Consider the following 17208-nt stretch of genomic DNA (forward strand, 5'->3'; position numbering starts at 1 on the left):
CTAGCTGGTAAAAACTAGCTTCTGGAACTCTGAGTCCAAGAGTCTGTTTGCGATGTAAAAAAACCTCCAGTTGTTTACATGGCAGGACTTGGCTTGAGGCTGGGACTTTAGAATAGCCCATTCATAGGTAAATCCAGAGAGCTGAAATAATGCCATGTACTCTATATGGATTCATATAACTTTATTCGCTTACGAATTGAGATAGCTGAAATAATTCTACACATATGAATATACTATATGCATAGAGTCACGATGAATGAATATACTGTCCTATGAACGTATATATGACCATATGAATATAAATTCTAAGAATCAAAGAATTTTTTGGCTTGCAAACACTAAGGTGGACATTGAGCTTGACAAAAGAAAGTAATTAAGAAAACCCAATAAAATACTGTGTGACATGCATACGGTGTAACCAAATGTTCCGTGTAGTTGTGTTCTCTCTGAAAGCTTTATGCTTAAGGCATCACCTGTGATTTTTCCACAGAGGCATTGTGCTTGTCACACATGGGGCTTATCTCCATGCCCCGCTCCCTCTCTCGGTCCCCTTGGCGGAAGAACTCCTCCATGATGCGGTCCGTCCACTGGCGGTATAGCTGGAGAGGCTTGGTTGGGTTGCTCAGGTCGGCACAATGCACCATGTTCTGAAGGACCTAAAACAGATCAATGCCTTCTCTATTTAGCACCTGCTCCTTTTTTACTAGAAATTCACATCAGATGACTGTGACACTTAAAAATACATGTAGTGTTAAGAGTCGTTCCAGACAGCTCGACCATGGTGTGTCTGTGTGAAGTTCACACCTGTATTAATAGTCCCAAATTATGCCACTTCTACTGCATCTAAGTATCATAAGAGAAACTGTTCATGTGCATGGTTGATTAAATTCAGAGCTGCTTATTAAGTGGCTGGTTTTGTAGGATGTTACTTTTTTTATTTTTTTTAACACATTTCCACTTGAAAAGGCCAACAGGATTTTATCTGGTTAATTCTCAAGATTAAGAATTTGGATAAAAATCCTGCTTACAGCTACTATAATTATAAGTTGGAAAAAAGGAGACATAAATCTTATCTAAGCTAGACACACAGACACGTGTACACAAACACACACACACACACGCAGACATAGCAAATTCGAATGCTTTACCTGAATCCTATCAGAATAATTATCAAGAAGAAGAACTCCAGAACTTGTCACTTTCTTAGTTTCAACCATAGTTTTCAAATCAGCCAGTAGATTCATGTGCTTTGACATGTCTGTTGCAAGTACCTTAAAAGACAGAGTATTTTAAAAAAATTTTTATTGCAGTATAGTTGATTTACAGTGTTGTGTCAGTTTCGCATGTACAGCAAAGTAAATCAGTTATACATATACATATATCCACTCTTTTTTTTTTAGATTCTTTTCCCATACAGGTCATTATGGAGCATTGGGAGTAGAGTTCTCCGTGCTACACAGGAGAGATATTTTTCTTTTCTTTTTTTTAGCCACACCTCTTGGCATGTGGGATCTTAGTTCCCTGACCAGGGATCGAACCCGTGTGTCCTGTAGTGGAAGCGCGAAGTCTTAACCACTGGACCGCCAGGGATGTCCCGACAAAGAGTATTTTAATAAGTAAAAAACGTCCAGGGGGAAAAAAGTCAGAATTTGCACAGAAAAATATCATGGAGAACGTGAGAAGAAATGGAGAACCACTCTGTTGTCTAATAGCTGTGTGTGGGAATCCTTTACTGCTTCTTGGGGCAGAATCTTCTCCCCTTCGCTATCACTTTCCCTGGAAGCCCAGATAAATGTGTGCAATATACATTGCCAGTAGGCACTGGCAGCCACTTTCATGGTGATAGAAAGGGATATTTCCATAGATAAGACATCATCGCACGTTCTGAAGTTTTTCTATTCCTTGTGCTAGAATGTGGTGACTGGACTATGATGGAGTGAGTCAAGGCTGCTCACAGAGTACTTCAGAAACAATATTCTGGTCAATCTTCTGCTTATCCAAACCAGATAATCCCTGCCTTTCTCTGTATGTACAAAGCTTAACAGATGAAGTTTTTGACAACCAGAGATATTCCTGTGTCTCATAATCACTGTGGAAAACATGTATAGAGAAAAGACTAATGTCATGGATGTTTCTACATGGCACTTCCGCTGACAGAGATTTTTTTTCCAGTTTTTGAATGGAAAAAATCCATTTTTTAGCCAGCTCCCTGTGCTTTTGTTAGTCAGCTCTGTCTGCCACCAGAGCGGAGGAGTTGAGAAAATAAACCTAGAACGAGGGTAAGCTGTCATTATTCTTAGCTCCAGACTGTTAGCAGTAGAGCATCATTGCCTGCAGCAGGGCCAGCCTCTGGGACAAAAAAGGCAGCATTATCTTGAAATATACATGATACTTTCACCTGATAGTCATCTCATTCTTTTTTTTTTTTTTAAACACCATGCCTCACAGTTCTCTTCTTGCTTTTATCAGTTACTTACAATATCAATGACCATCTTCCTTAATGATTGTCTTTGCTTCTTGGTCAAATTCTGGAAAATGTCACAGTTTTCTTCCTGAAGCAACTTAAAGCCCACGGCCAAATGATGGTTCTCCAGGACAGAAGAATCATTGTACATCAAGGCAAGTTCAGAGTCTTGAAAGAAAGAGACAGAAGGTTAGCAAAGCCATTTATGCTAAGGTTATCTTATTCTTCATATTCTGAGGTATTTTGGGTTTAGGAAGCAATTTCCCCTAAACGTGTCTGCTCGCATTCCCATTACATGACAACACCTAGAAGAAAGTCTGCTAGTTAATGCAGCCACAGAAAGATCCCTGGAATCTTGGGAGTGTATTCTAATGCTCTTGGCACACGGCAAGTCAGTTCACTCTGTGGTTTCAGCTTCCTCTGCTATAAAGGGAAAGAAGAGTTAGGCCAGATTACCTTGGACCTCCTCTCCGGATCTGCCAGAGGCAGCTCCATAAGCTCAGCAGAAGAAGACATTATCCCTAACATTTACAACTTGTCCAGAGCATAAAATGTTGTATTCCTGACAACTGTGGACCACCTACCCAACGTTGTATATGATGTAAAGATCATGTGACTTAGGATTATTTGTACTCTGAGAAGGTACAAGAACAGCTTGGAACACATGAACAATATCAGATCTGTTCATGCTTGTGCTTATTTTGTTCATAGTGTAGCTTTGAAAGGCAAAGCTTTATTCATTTTTCCATTTCCTTTTCCAAGTATCTTGGCAGTCACTATACACATGTATATTGCCCGTCCCAGCTGCATGCTCAGGGCTTCACACAGAGACGGGTGTTTAGCTGCCTACATTTCTCCAGAGTGAAGATTCTGCCATTCCCCCACAATTGTCCTGGACCTATTTCAGGCAGTGACAAATCCTGCCTCTTTCCTAGTTCCTATAAATAGCAAACTCAGACCTATAAGGTAGTCATTAAAAAAGAATTGACTGGTGCTTCATTCTGTTGCCACTTAAGTCACTGTAAAGACTAAAAGCATATGTATTTGATCTTTCTTCTGACTCATGTGTGGAAAATATACATTCTTTCTTTTCTAATAAAGAAATAGCCAATACTATTCAATGACTATTTTAAAGAAGCTAGGGAGGAGGAGAGGGGTTCAAGAATATTTTGACTGAAATCCTATGATTTTAGGTTTATACAGAAAAATAACATTCTATTTATAAGCTACAAATATAGCTGTGGAAAGCTTAGTTTAAAATGAGATCAGTGAAATAAAGTGTGTGTACTGTTGCTAGGTCCAGCTCCACCTTCATACAGTGAAATGTCTCTGCTCTTGAACCTCAAAAGTCATATGCTTTGAACACGACTAATGTGTTCCAATGTGTGAGGAGATCTTTTCCCCCCAAACTCAGGCATCTTTGCTATAAACAGAAAGTATTCGTTTTCCAAGTAAAATTTACTGCTATATATGTTCTGAGGCTGCTTCACTGTTTCAGAAAATAATGCTGTTATGTGAAATGCTTTTTTTAAGATAAATATCCCCTAACGTGTTCTATTCAATATTTCATGATGCTATTTACATTTTATGGATTTATTTACATAGTACTGTCCTTGAAAAAGACTTATGCAGCTTCTCACCTGGAATTTCCACTTCTTTACATCCTATTCAGAGTCCCCCATTCCCCTACATCGTGTATAAAAGCTTAACTGACTCAAAACCTGCATCAGGTTTACAAGGAGTGTACGTGTCATTAACAGCAAATCATTTGGTGCCTAAAACTAATACCAGCGGAATGATTAATGAAAACTGTCACCACAGCTAAGAAGCAGAGGTGTCTCTGGCCTGGGAATCAGCCAGGTGAGCCCCGGTGCCCCTCCACCACAGCGAGCCATGCAGCCTCCCTTAAAATAGGACAGGTGACCTCCCATCTGCAGGAAGTCTGATCTGACGATTCCAAGTCTTTATTACGAGAAACACAGATCCAGCCTTTGGCTTTGGACAGGTTGGCAGCGCCAGCTCCAGGCTAAGAGCCGAGAGTGTGCTAGCCTGAGCCACTGATGCTCAAACAATCCCCAAAAGAAAGAGAAAGCACAAATTTAACGTCTATCCAAAAGGGTTTACTGTAAGCTAAAAATAATCACATAATTCTGATAAGAGTATTTCATAAAGCTATTTATTACAAGTTTGCAAGTTATTAGAGGGACTCCCTTAGAGTATGCTGTGAAGCTAAAACTTACTTGTGTTACTGGCTACTAAGCCTCTTCTGAGTCCTGAAATAAAATGATTGCTGGCTTGATCCCTAGTTAACAGCTAACTAAGGCAGTAATTCTCACAATGCCCCGGGGCTCTGATCAACCCTGGGATAACTTTCGTCTACCAGGTGACGGTGCTCATTCATTCTGTCAGGTGTAACACAGCCTCATCACACCCCACCGTCAAGAAAACATCAGCAATCCAAAGCTGCTGGCTACCCTGTGTTGCTGAGCCCCCACGGAAAGGAGATCTGCACAACATCACTGAAGAACAAAATACTTCCAGAAACATGGTCAGTTATCCTTCCACCTCACGCAGGTCATCAGCAGAATGACCTTAAACAGACACCCTTGGCCACTGTCCTGTATGCATAATTACCCCCTACGTGTCTCCATTATCTATTCTCAGTGGCTCTCAAACTTTAAAGGGCATCTGATTCATCTGTGGACTGAGGCCTTGCTAGCTTAAACTGCAGACTCCACGGGTACTCTGATGCCAGCCTAAGCCCATTTGCCCTTAGAGGGTCCACAAGAAAGAATAATAGAGTTGGTCCTCATTTTTCTTGAAAAATTTATCAGAGTACTTGGAAGACAGTGACTTTATTATCAGTTGTTTTAATTTGTTCTCTATTCTTAATTCTAATGTTATGATATGGGAACATACAATATTATATATAATAGGATGCAAAGAAAACACATAGGTCTGATTTTGGTATTACTAATATAAAGAAAAAATGCATACCTTTCTTAATGGCAAAAATTAAAACAAAATTTATATGTATTTGTTAAAACTCTATAAAATTAAGAACATATCAAGACATACATAAGAATCAAAAAAATGAATCAAGCCAGGATAATAAAAAATTGCCAGTGTACCTTTTACTATATGACCTTCCTGTTCTTTACAGAAAAGACACAGTCGACCCTAACCAATGATACCATGTAAACTCATGTAGCTGCCTCTAATGTATATTAATATTTATGTGTCAATATATAGTAATGTTTTGGTGACTCCTGAAAGCACCCCATTATAGGTTCTCATAAGGTGGCTGAAACATGAAATGTTATCCTGTCTAATCCTAGATAAATAAGTTCATAAACCAGACTTCTAAAATGTACTGACTATCCACACATTTTTGGAAATCCATGACTTTCAATCCTCCTATACATGAGTCAGTTACTAAAGTGCATTTTGTTACAGGGCAGTCCAGAGGCTATTAAAAATATACAAATAGGTAAATAATCCAAAAGATCTGAGTTAAAGCTCTCAAAACAAGGCTATACTTAAATTCTCTCTTTAAATCTGGCTGCAGCAAAGTGTTGTGAATGAATGGTGAAGGCACAGACGCTACTAGAGCTAGATTGCTATGGGGCACGAGGAGACTATTATCCACAACTCACGGCAAAGAGGAAAGGCAAACTTTTAACAGATATGAAAAAAAATTAACAACTTTGAACTTTATTTTTTCACATATAAAACTGACTTTATAATGTTAATCTACCATGGTGTGAGGGAATTTAATAATGAATGGTACACGTAAATTATTTACCAGTTAACTTCAAGTACAGAAAGAACAGAATTTCTGTAAAGCTTAACCTCTTTGCAAAAGCCTAGCTCAAGCACCACTAACATTCCCTACAGAGGTTTTCTGTGCAGCTGTGTCAGAGGTGTCGCACGCTGAACAGTCTACTATTCTTTATATTTCCAAATTCAGTGATGACTTATCTTATGAAATGTCACCAGTGAGAAAAAATTAATGGTTAAAAAATATTAAATAAAAAGAGATAGTCAGTCAAAAGAGAAGTTCCTACTGCCCTCAGCAGGAGATTTAAAAAGGAAAGAACAGGGACTTCCCTGGTGGTCCAGTGGTTAAGACGCCATGCTTCCACTGGTAGGGGGCAGGGGTTCAATCCCTGGTCAGGGAACTAAGATCCCGCATGCTGCACCGAGAAATTTAAAAAAAAAAAATTAAAAAAAAATTAAATAAAGGAGAAATTTCTATTAAACAAATAAAAAGGAAAGAACAGGGCAGGGCATGGTGGTGGAGGGGGAAAGAGGAGTTACAGCCTCTGGAGAGGATTAAATGACAACCTACAGAAAATGACGAATTTAACATTTATTCTGATAAGTTCTTTTATTTGAAACTTTAGGGGCAATCTAACTATCTACATCTTTCGGCAAACTTTCACTTTTGATTGCCCTTGTCTACTAATATGGTAATATATTATTTCTAGAGAAGTACTGGAATGCATGTTTTTCAAACATCATATGCCTCATGGGATATGAAAATAATTTTTAGAGCTACACTACATTAACATATGCTATCACTGAAACGCCTATGTGCACATCTCAAGAGAACATTATGGCTCTGGAAACACCCCAAGTTTATAAAGACTCTCAGACATTCTAAAATGTACAAAGGAAAATTTTTTCTGCAAAAATAAGTATGCTTTACTTACTTGTATTGATCAGAAACTGATTGGACACACCAGGATGATCTACATCATGTATTGCACTGGCAAAAATTGCTGCAAGAATCTCTAAATCTGTAAACACAGCCTGAAAAAATCCAGACAATATCTGATTTTATTATAACTCATGATCAAACCTTTTCCATTGGTTATATTTTTTAAAATATTAAAAAAGGAGCGTCTACAAATTTTTTATAGAAAATAATAGCTTATTTTAAAAGTATTTAAGATGTTTAAGGATATTCTGAAAATGTGCATAAAATTAATAGCATGAGCAATTATTTTCTTTTCTTCCATTCAAAACAGGAACTCTCAATCTCAGCAAAACTGACATTCGGGGCCGGATAATTGTTCGTTATGGGAGAACATCCTGTGAATTACAGGATTTTTAGTAGGATCCCTGGCCTCTACCCATGAGATGCCAGTAGCATGTACCCCCGAGTTGTGACAGCTAAAAATGTCTACAAATATTGCCAAATGTCCCTGGGGGAAGGGAGGAGTAGGAGTAAAAGGGGAAATCACCCCCAGTTGAGAACTCCTCACTCAAACGATGACGTATTAACACAGTTTTATAATGAAACAATCTGAACTATAAAATATATTAGCAAAAGAGAATCACTCTGCCAAACAATGATGGAAATCAAATTGCTTTACTAAACACTTAATGGAACAACTTCATAGGATCTGGTAACATTAAAGATGTGTTTCCTTCTAATAAGTTCTATGAAAAATACCAATGCATTGCTAGTATTGATATTTTATAAAATAATCACCTTTGAACTATAAATGAAAAAGTCCTCAGGCTAAATTCCCAAAAAACCCCACACTAACTGAAACTGAGTAAGGCAGATTTGCTTTCTCCACTAGATCATTTCAAAGAAGCAGTATCATAAAACACATGAATCCCTAAATCTCTGATCAATTATCACAGACAAAATTCATCAAAGACTCAACTGTTTAGTTACCACAATGACATTTCGCCCCCATAACTCAATAATATTTCTAGTGAAGTCGATTATTGTTTGCCCTGTGCACCCTTCAGTATAAAAGTTGAAGAAACCATTATGAGGGGCAAGTCAGTGTTTTCAAAGGTTTAGAAACCAGGTTTACCTCCAAAGCAGGTGTAGATAACAGCACGTGTGTTGACTGGACGACGTCTGCAGCGTGAATATTATTGTGGTAGGCCACATCAGCGTGGTAATGATCTTCCAGGGTCATTAGGTATGTAATTAAAGTGTCCACTGGAATTTTAAATGTTTTTAATAAATCCCGTTCCTGCGGGAGAAGAAATTCTCTTAACATTTTGTCCTTATAGAAAAGATTTTCCATACAGTATGTTAACAACAACAACGAAAAATCACCCCCGGTGTCGCCTATGGATAACCCAGAAATGGGAGTAGCACTCGCTCAATGTCTAGTGAGGACAATGAAAACCCTTGGGATGATCCAGGGACTTCAGGGACAAAACCAGAGTCGAGTTGTCCTTCTGGAGCCCAGCAATGCTTTTCTCAAGTTATACGGCGTCAGGAATGAGCTGCCAACTATCAAAGTATCTGTGTCCCGGGATCTTGAAGGCAGCTGCAGTCCAACACCATTGACAAGGCTACTGGATCAAAACAAGTGAGACACAATATCCCCTCGAGGGTTGGAGCTGCCCTTCCAAGTCCCAGGGTATCTATAGCCGCAACTTCTCATATAAATCCTAACACTGAACTGGGGCAAAAACTTGACAAGAATGAGAAAGCGATGTGAAGAAGAGAGCAGTCCACAAGACAGTGACTGAAGAAATTACATACTAAGATTAGTCAGCAAAGGGCTGATTCAATTTGTAAAGTTAGCACTCCATCCTCTATGCAAGTCAGGATCACGTGGATGATTTTTAAACTATTATTTTAATGAATTGCTTTAATTTGTCCCCCTCACATCTTTTTCTTCAATGGAACAAATAACACAACTGATTTGTGTTTTACCCATATGCCAACCTTTCTGTATCCTTATTTTGAAAAAAGTATCAAAATAAGTAAAAGAGGGTAAGTAGTGAAGAAGATAAAACGCATGCACAATTCACAGACTGGACGTTATGTCACCAAATAAAAGAGAGGTGATAGAACTTAACTGCATTACCTGAAAAATGGTGTGCATGATAACAGTCAAAGGCCGGTTCCCAGACAACTCTGCTATTCTGAAAACGTGAAGACCCCATTTGTTCACATCTTCTAGTTCCTGGGGTTAACGAAAGATAGAACAAATCTGATTGCAGAAGTAGAACATGAAACAATGAACACAATCATTTAAAAATTACTGACTTCAATGAAAAGATCATTAAATTAAAAAAAAATTCATTTTAAATGTAATGATTCACCATGTAAGTACATGGCAAACTTTAGGCAAATCCGCTTAAACATACTAGAAACTGAATGGCGTTGCTTAACCTTATGTTTCTGAAAATACAACATATTTACATACTTGAAATATCGATCTCAAAGTATTTCTCCAATAGCTAAAACCTACTCTCGAAAACCTTAATTATTCTCCTAAGAGACTTTTCAATTGTTTAAGGTCAAAGAGTCAAATATAGATGCAAAAATAAAGAACACCAAACTGCCTGTCTAAATCCACATATTAATAAAACCCAAGTGATTTAGAAAGAGCTTTATAAAGGGCTTTCCCATCTTCCAAAAAAACCTCCCACGAATTAATAAACTTTTCCATTTATTTAAAAGAGAAGGTATCAAAGTTCACTGCATATTTCTGATCAGGATACTTGAAATCGTCTTACCTTGGCAAGGATGTCTTCTTGTTCAGTTTTGACCCCAAACCTTGGGATGCTTGAATTAGTCAAACTGGAGCTGTGCATCAATTTCTTGACCCCACTGATCTGAGACATTGGCCTTTTCTTTTTCTCCTTTTCCTTCTGAGTCGGAGAAGGAATTTCCACTTCATGTTGCTTATCTTAAAAATTAAAAAAAAAAATTCTTCATTTACTATTAATTCTACCTGGGTTTTTTTTTATTATAACATGCATAATGGCACATTTTAATTGATCAGTATATATTCTAGGAAATATCTCCAAGTAAAACTCCTTTTAAAGAAGTTGAGTGTTTATAATTTGATGTGGACTTAATTTGATACTCTCAAACACAAAATTAAGCAAATAAATTCCACTGCAAAATAATTAACATCAAATGTATTCAGGGATTACGTCTTTTGAGAAACTTATGATAGGAGACTTGGAAAAGGCAAAAGACACTGGTTATTTCCGCTGCTCATCGATTTCATTCCTATTTAAAATTCACTTAGTGGTGAGAACACTGCTCTTGCCAATTAAGAACGCCAGTTTCAACACCTACTTTGAAATGGCAGAAACTTCGTGCACAAATATAAAAACAGCACTGTGTGAACCTAATAGCGTACTGAAATGGGTCAGTCCGTGGGAGCATACACAGCGTATGTGAAGGACTTAGATTGCTACTGCTAGCTTACATCTTCTATACGATAGTGAGATGGGGGAATAATGCAATAAGGTTTTATGGAGAGCACAGAGTACCTCCAATATTATCTGATAACTAAATATCAGATTCACGAAAGCTAATTGTTGTTTTCAAATAAGACATCAGATGTCTTCAGTACACTCATTCACTATTTCAAGGCAGTGAGCTCCTTTAACTTGTCCTTGCACAGAGTGTGTGTTCAATAAATGTCTGTTTAGTGAATGTGCTAATTAGCTATTACGACAGTTTTGTTTTGAAAGTAAATTCAGATCAAGGATGTGTTCAAGTTATTGGTTTTCCCTTACTGCATTTTCTTTCTGTGGATGGAGGGTGGGGTAGTGGTGTCCCAGTACACCATACTGTCAGCTATTATCAGCAAGCTTTTTTTTAGCTATTGTGTTATATTTATCTGTCTCTCCAGTCTACCAGGCATGGTGCCCATTAGACTATCAACTCATTGAGTTTAGGGACCATTTCTAATTGATCATTAAATACCTAGTGCCCAGCAATGACTGGCATTTAACAAGAATTTGTTGAATGCATGAATAGATCTCTCTATAAAATACATTTTACAGTTGAGCACTTTGGAAAAACGGGCAATATACAACTTTAATTCAGAGAATCCCTGAAGTCCTGAATAAAACGAAAAGATAAAAAAAACATACTTTGTCACCTTAGGTTCTAAAGCTTAGAGGCTCAAATTATTAATATGATGAATGAAAACAAATGGAATTCCTAACACTTGTTTCCAAAACAAGTTTGCACCCCAGTCTGCTTCCAAAAACAAACAATGCAAAAAACTTTTAAAAATCGCATTTAAATTGTTATTCTCACCTAAGAATGTGTTTGATATATACTCTGACACTTGATTTCCAGACCGACTCATTTCAGAGAGATGGGTGAGTTCTCGATTAAGCATCCTTTTAAACTGAAAAACAGAAAGATAAAATGAAATAACAGAAGAGGAAAATTGAAGTGAAATAACATAAGCATATGTTAAGATACAGAAAATATGCCAAAGAATTTTTAACCTGTCCTGACTCTTTAGATCAGTCCCATCCAATAGAACTTCCTACAATGATGAAAAAATTCTATAATCTCCGCTATCCATTACAGGAGCCACTAGCCATATGTGGCTATCAAGCACTTGAAATGTGGCTAGTGCAAATGAGGAGCTGAACTCTGGATTTTATTTCATTTTAATTAATTTAAACTTCAATAGTCACATGTAGCTAGGGGCTACCATATTGGACAGCACAGATTGAGACGCTCAAGGACGACATTAATTAAGGGGAAAAAAGGCATAAAAAAATAACATGCATTATTAGTATTTAGAGAAGAGAAAAAAACTAATTTATAAACATACAAAAGGGTTGCCACACAATAAAACATGGTATGTTTTTATCAATTAATTTGTCATTAGCAGAAATGAATAAGTATACTGGTCAGAGGTTAAAATGTAGTCTTTTCCCCCAAAGCAAAACTGAATAGATTTATTTGAGTACTCTCCCAGAACTATGGAGAAAATATTTGAATAGATACTATATGATATTTCCTTTGTAAAGTTTTTTCTAAGTAGGGATTTATTGGTTCTCAAACATTCACAGAATTTACCAATCTATCTTCCTAAGTCCCATAAAAACAATTGAAAATTGACCTGTTCATTTGAAACTTCACTGCTTCACAATTTATTTTACTGGTGCTCCGGTGCCTATTTTATCCAAAGAAATTTATCTACCACCTGGAATTTATCTACCACCACTACATGGCATTATCAAAATCCAGAATTCTCAATGATGTTATGCTTTTCCATCCATCAACTGCTTCTTTTTTTTTTTCTTTAACATCTTTATTGGAGTATAATTGCTTTACAACGGTGTGTTAGTTTCTGCTTTATAACAAAGTGAATCAGCTATACATATACATATATCCCCATATCTCTTCCCTCTTGCGTCTCCCTCCCTCCCACACTCCCTATCCCACCCCTCTAGGTGGTCACAAAGCACCGAGCTGATCTCCCTGTGCTATGCGGCTGCTTCCCACTAGCTATCTATTTTACATTTGGTAGTGTATGTATGTCCATGCCACTCTCTCGCTTTGTCTCAGCTTACCCTTCCCCCTCCCCGTGTCCTCAAGTCCATTCTCTACGTCTGTACGTCTGTGTCTTTATTCCTGTCCTGCTCCTAGGTTCTTCAGAACCATTTTTTTTTTTTTTTTTTTAGATTCCATATATATGTGTTAGCATACGGTATTTGTTTTTCTCTTTCTGACTTACTTCACTCTGTATGACAGACTCTAGGTCCATCCACCTCACTACGAATAACTCAACTTCATTTCTTTTTATGGCTGAGTAATATTCCATTGTATATATGTGCCACATCTTCATTATCAATTCATCTGTCCATGGACACTTAGGTTGCTTCCATGTCCTGGCTATTGTAAACAGAGCTGCAATGAACATTGTGGTACATGACTCTTTTTGAATTATGGTTTTCTCAACTACTTCAACTGCTTCTTAATGTATCTTCCTTTGACTTCCAAAATAACCCAAAGAGACCTTTTAATATACCTTAATATTTCTCTTAACATACATTAACATACAGCAACTATTAGATACTTGATCCAAAAAAGTCACATTTTACTCTAATATTTAGTAGCCTTTAAAATTCTGAATTTCACCATAAATCCTCATTTAAGTCTGGAAGAAGAGAGTAGTGAGTTCATTATTTAGTAATGTCTGAAATGTAATTCTAACTCAGTATTTAATTAGTTTATTAGAATTTAAAAAAAAATCTTGATTCTCTGCATAATTCATACCAAGGTGTTCTAATTCAAGATAATTTGGCAAATAGCTTCCAGAGTTAATCTAATTGACCACCTAGATTAGGTACAAGAATTTATCCCTGTAAAGTACTGAGAGAGATCAATAAAAAATTTCAACAGGGGCTTCCCTGGTGGCGCAGTGGTTGAGAATCTGCCTGCCAATGCAGGGGACACGGGTTCGAGCCCTGATCTGGGAAGATCCCACATGCCGTGGAGCAACTAGGCCCGTGAGCCACAATTACTGAACCTGCGCATCTGGAGCCTCTGCTCCGCAACAAGAGAGGCCACGATAGTGAGAGGCCCGCGCACCGCAATGAAGAGTGGCCCCCGCTCGCTGCAACTAGAGAAAGCCCTCACACAGAAACGAAGACCCAACACAGCCATAAATAAATAAATAAAATTAAAAAAAAAAATTTCAACAGACTTTTGGATACAAGAAATGCATATTAGCATTCTCCTGCAGTCAAAACTGAAGAACTGGCTACAAACAATAGAAATGCCTCTGGTTGTTAATTTACATGTTGAGAGAGGTTATTCTCAAACTCAGGAACACAAAGTTCACTTTCTTTGTGTATTTTTTTTTATAACTTGCTCTGATTATAAAATGCATATGGGTATAGAAAATCTAGAAAGCTATATAGAAAAAATTAGAACTCATGTACATCCCCAGTGTCCCACTGCTAATAACCATATATAAATAGCTATATTTCCTTCTATGCCTTTTTTTTCATTTGTATATATATATATTTCTTGAAGTACAGTTGACTTAAAAGTATCATATGAGTTTCAGATACACAACAGAGTGACTGAACATTTTATAGATTCTGTACCATACAAAGTTATTGTAATTTTATTGTCTATATTCTCTGTGCTGTACATTACATCTTATGATATATATATGTGTGTGTGTGTCTCTCTCTCCATATATATATATATATAGACACACATACCCGGTGGAATATTACTCAACCATAAAAAAGAATGGAATCTTGCCATCTGTGACAACATGGATGGACCTGGAGGGTGCTATGTTAAATGAAGGAAGTCAGAGAAAGACAAATACTGTATGTTTTCACTTATATGTGGAAACTAAAAAACAAAACAAACGATCAAATATAACAAAACAGAAACAGACTCACATATACAGAAAAACTAGTGGTTGCCAGAGTGGGGGGCAGGGTAAGGGATAGGCAAAATAGGAGAAGGGGATTAAGAGGTACAAACAACCAGTTATAAAATAAATAAGTCACAAGGATGTATATATATTTTTAAAACTGGCGTCATGTAGTCTACGAAACATGGGTTGCTGCTTATTTTCACTGAGCATTATATATTATGATCCGCTGGGGAAAAAATAAAATTTGGAACCTTCCAAGAATGTTCCTGAAGACATTTCCAATAGTGTTCAAAAAATTTTCTGCTGATCTTTTTATAAAGTTATATTTTCTTAAGTAAATCATAGGCTATCAACTAGGAATGTATTAGATTATTTAACTCGCACTGGCACATAGTGGGTGCTCAACACTGAGTTCTTTCTATCTCCCAGTTTCCTGGGCCCTTTTATAGTGATAGCTGATTTTTATCTTTGCAGGGCAAATGGATGGAAGATCTAACTATAGTTATGCTCACACAAAATATGTATCTAAATATCTAGCTCCCTTACCAATTCCAAAAAATAATTTAGGGTATTATTCATATAAGAAATGGTCACCATGCTTCAAAAATATAACAATAATACCACGCATAAGGCCCAAAGGTAAGTAAATCCTGTTTAATGAATGAAATTTTACTCTTGGAAAAAATCTACTCTTTGGGCAAAATATATTCAAGAGAGTCTGCTAAACCTCTTAAACATATATTTGATGAAATATTTCTTTGACCTGAAATTGTCTGCGCTATGAGATAAAAGTTGCTATTAAGAACTGCCTGGTCATGACAAAGTCCTTTCTCAAAAGCTGGGGGAATAGGTAAGGCTATCAGCCACTCCTGGCATTTCTACAGTGTGTTATACAGAAACCACTGTCCACCTGCCCTCCGTGAATTTCTCTCAATGTAACTAAAACACGATGCAACCTCGGTGGGGCGTGGGGGAGTTGGCCCCTGGAAAAGTTAGATAGGAGCCCAGTTTTTCTATAGAGACACCTTCTAACTTGTAAGCAACCTGGTATGAGGAATATGCTGCCATACGCCCAAGCAGAAAAACTTCATGGTATCTGCAGATATGCCACACAAATTATTGGATTTATCTGGCAGAATATGAAGAACGAGGTGTATTTTCCTGTCAGTTTGATTATACAACTCATCAAAATAGCCAATTGGTACAGGTAACTGAGGCAAAAAAAATGCCAGTGAAAGGATTCTATTGTACAGACTGATAAATGACAGATTATATTCTACTGATTATTTCTGCATCATATACATATATTCCCAGACTACCCTTCTGCCTTTGTTCCAAACTCAAAAGCATGGGTGGAGAAACCTTTCATGGCACACTTATCTCCCTCCCACTTGTGAGGTGCTCCAAGGAAGTCAACATTTCCTTTCAACATAATTAGATGACACAATATTTTAAGCAGTCCTCTTTCTTCCCAAGAGTATGGGAGATTTCCTAAAGACAATTTCCAGAGAGTCAATTAAGTCATAACGCAAGGGCACTTTCTAAGAGGAATTAATATTGCTTCCTTTTTTTGCTATTGATATAAAACATACAGTCCACAATAACCACAATAACCATTGATATAAAACATACAGTCCATAATAACCACAAAAATTACCATCAGAGTTTTCTCAACTGGTAGTTGCTCTTACAGTTTGGTCTTGGAGTGCACAGCAGGATGTGCTAAAGAACAATAAACTTAACCATTCAACAATCATTTTAAAATGTAAGTGGAATTTCTCTCATTTTAAGATAACTACATACCATTTATTAAGATAATGATATATAATTGCCATGAGGGGGAAAATGATTAGAAAAGGTAATAAAATGTGCTTTTTCAGGAACACTGTTATGGGTTCTCAATTCATAGATTTGGAAGTGACAAAATACAGAACTGCTTTTCAAAAGAACTGGTTGCAAAATGCAGAGCAATTTAATTGAGCATTTAGATATCTTTAAAAGTGACCTCTAAATATTTTTGGCTGATGAGTTATTCTGATTGTTTCTGGTCTAAATAGCCTGAAATAATATGTAGAATTATTGTTGCAACAAAGAAAAACAGAGGAAGGTCTCTAAGTGAATGCTTTCATCCTTTGTTCTCATTATGCATCAGAATGTCTGTATGCTGCAAATTTAAAGCATAAAAGTGAAAGTGCAGTTGAATTGAATACTGTATATTGCTTTTTAAACTCCAGTTTTCCAACTTATGCTCTATATTTAAGACTGTGCATGAAACAAGATTAAATAATAAAACAAAATTAAAGTATTCTTAAATTTAATCCCTGTACTTCCCCCTCATGCCAATGTGCTACTGGGTACATAATATATCCTCTAGTATATAATTAAGAAAGTGGTAAAGTTTAAATATTAAGTAAATGCTTATTTTTCCCCACAACATTCTGCTAAAAATCATTTGAATATGCTGCACTGTGATACACTACAACTTTGGTGGATATCAGCATTAAAAGCTAAAATAAATACTGTATCAGCTGTATAAAAATAAATCTTTCAAAATACATAATAAGACTAAATACATTTATATTGGTC

General features: G+C 36.8%; 1 protein-coding gene across 6 annotated transcripts in view; it reads right to left on the reverse strand.

Moving 5' to 3' along the window:
• The window catches only part of PDE4D (phosphodiesterase 4D), a 714853-nt gene that overhangs the window by 5131 nt on the left and 692514 nt on the right, over window positions 1–17208 (reverse strand). For all 6 annotated transcript variants that reach the window (XM_068535365.1, XM_068535368.1, XM_068535366.1 and 3 more), the window contains 8 exons: window positions 11517–11610; window positions 9971–10143; window positions 9316–9414; window positions 8302–8466; window positions 7180–7279; window positions 2478–2632; window positions 1149–1271; window positions 474–656 (listed from right to left, as the gene is read on the reverse strand). In XM_068535365.1, the coding sequence (XP_068391466.1) occupies window positions 474–656; window positions 1149–1271; window positions 2478–2632; window positions 7180–7279; window positions 8302–8466; window positions 9316–9414; window positions 9971–10143; window positions 11517–11610 (1092 nt within the window). The remainder of the gene's footprint in view (window positions 1–473; window positions 657–1148; window positions 1272–2477; window positions 2633–7179; window positions 7280–8301; window positions 8467–9315; window positions 9415–9970; window positions 10144–11516; window positions 11611–17208) is intronic.

Source organism: Eschrichtius robustus, chromosome 2 (genome assembly GCF_028021215.1).
Source record: "Eschrichtius robustus isolate mEscRob2 chromosome 2, mEscRob2.pri, whole genome shotgun sequence".
Lineage (NCBI taxonomy): Eukaryota > Metazoa > Chordata > Mammalia > Artiodactyla > Eschrichtiidae > Eschrichtius > Eschrichtius robustus.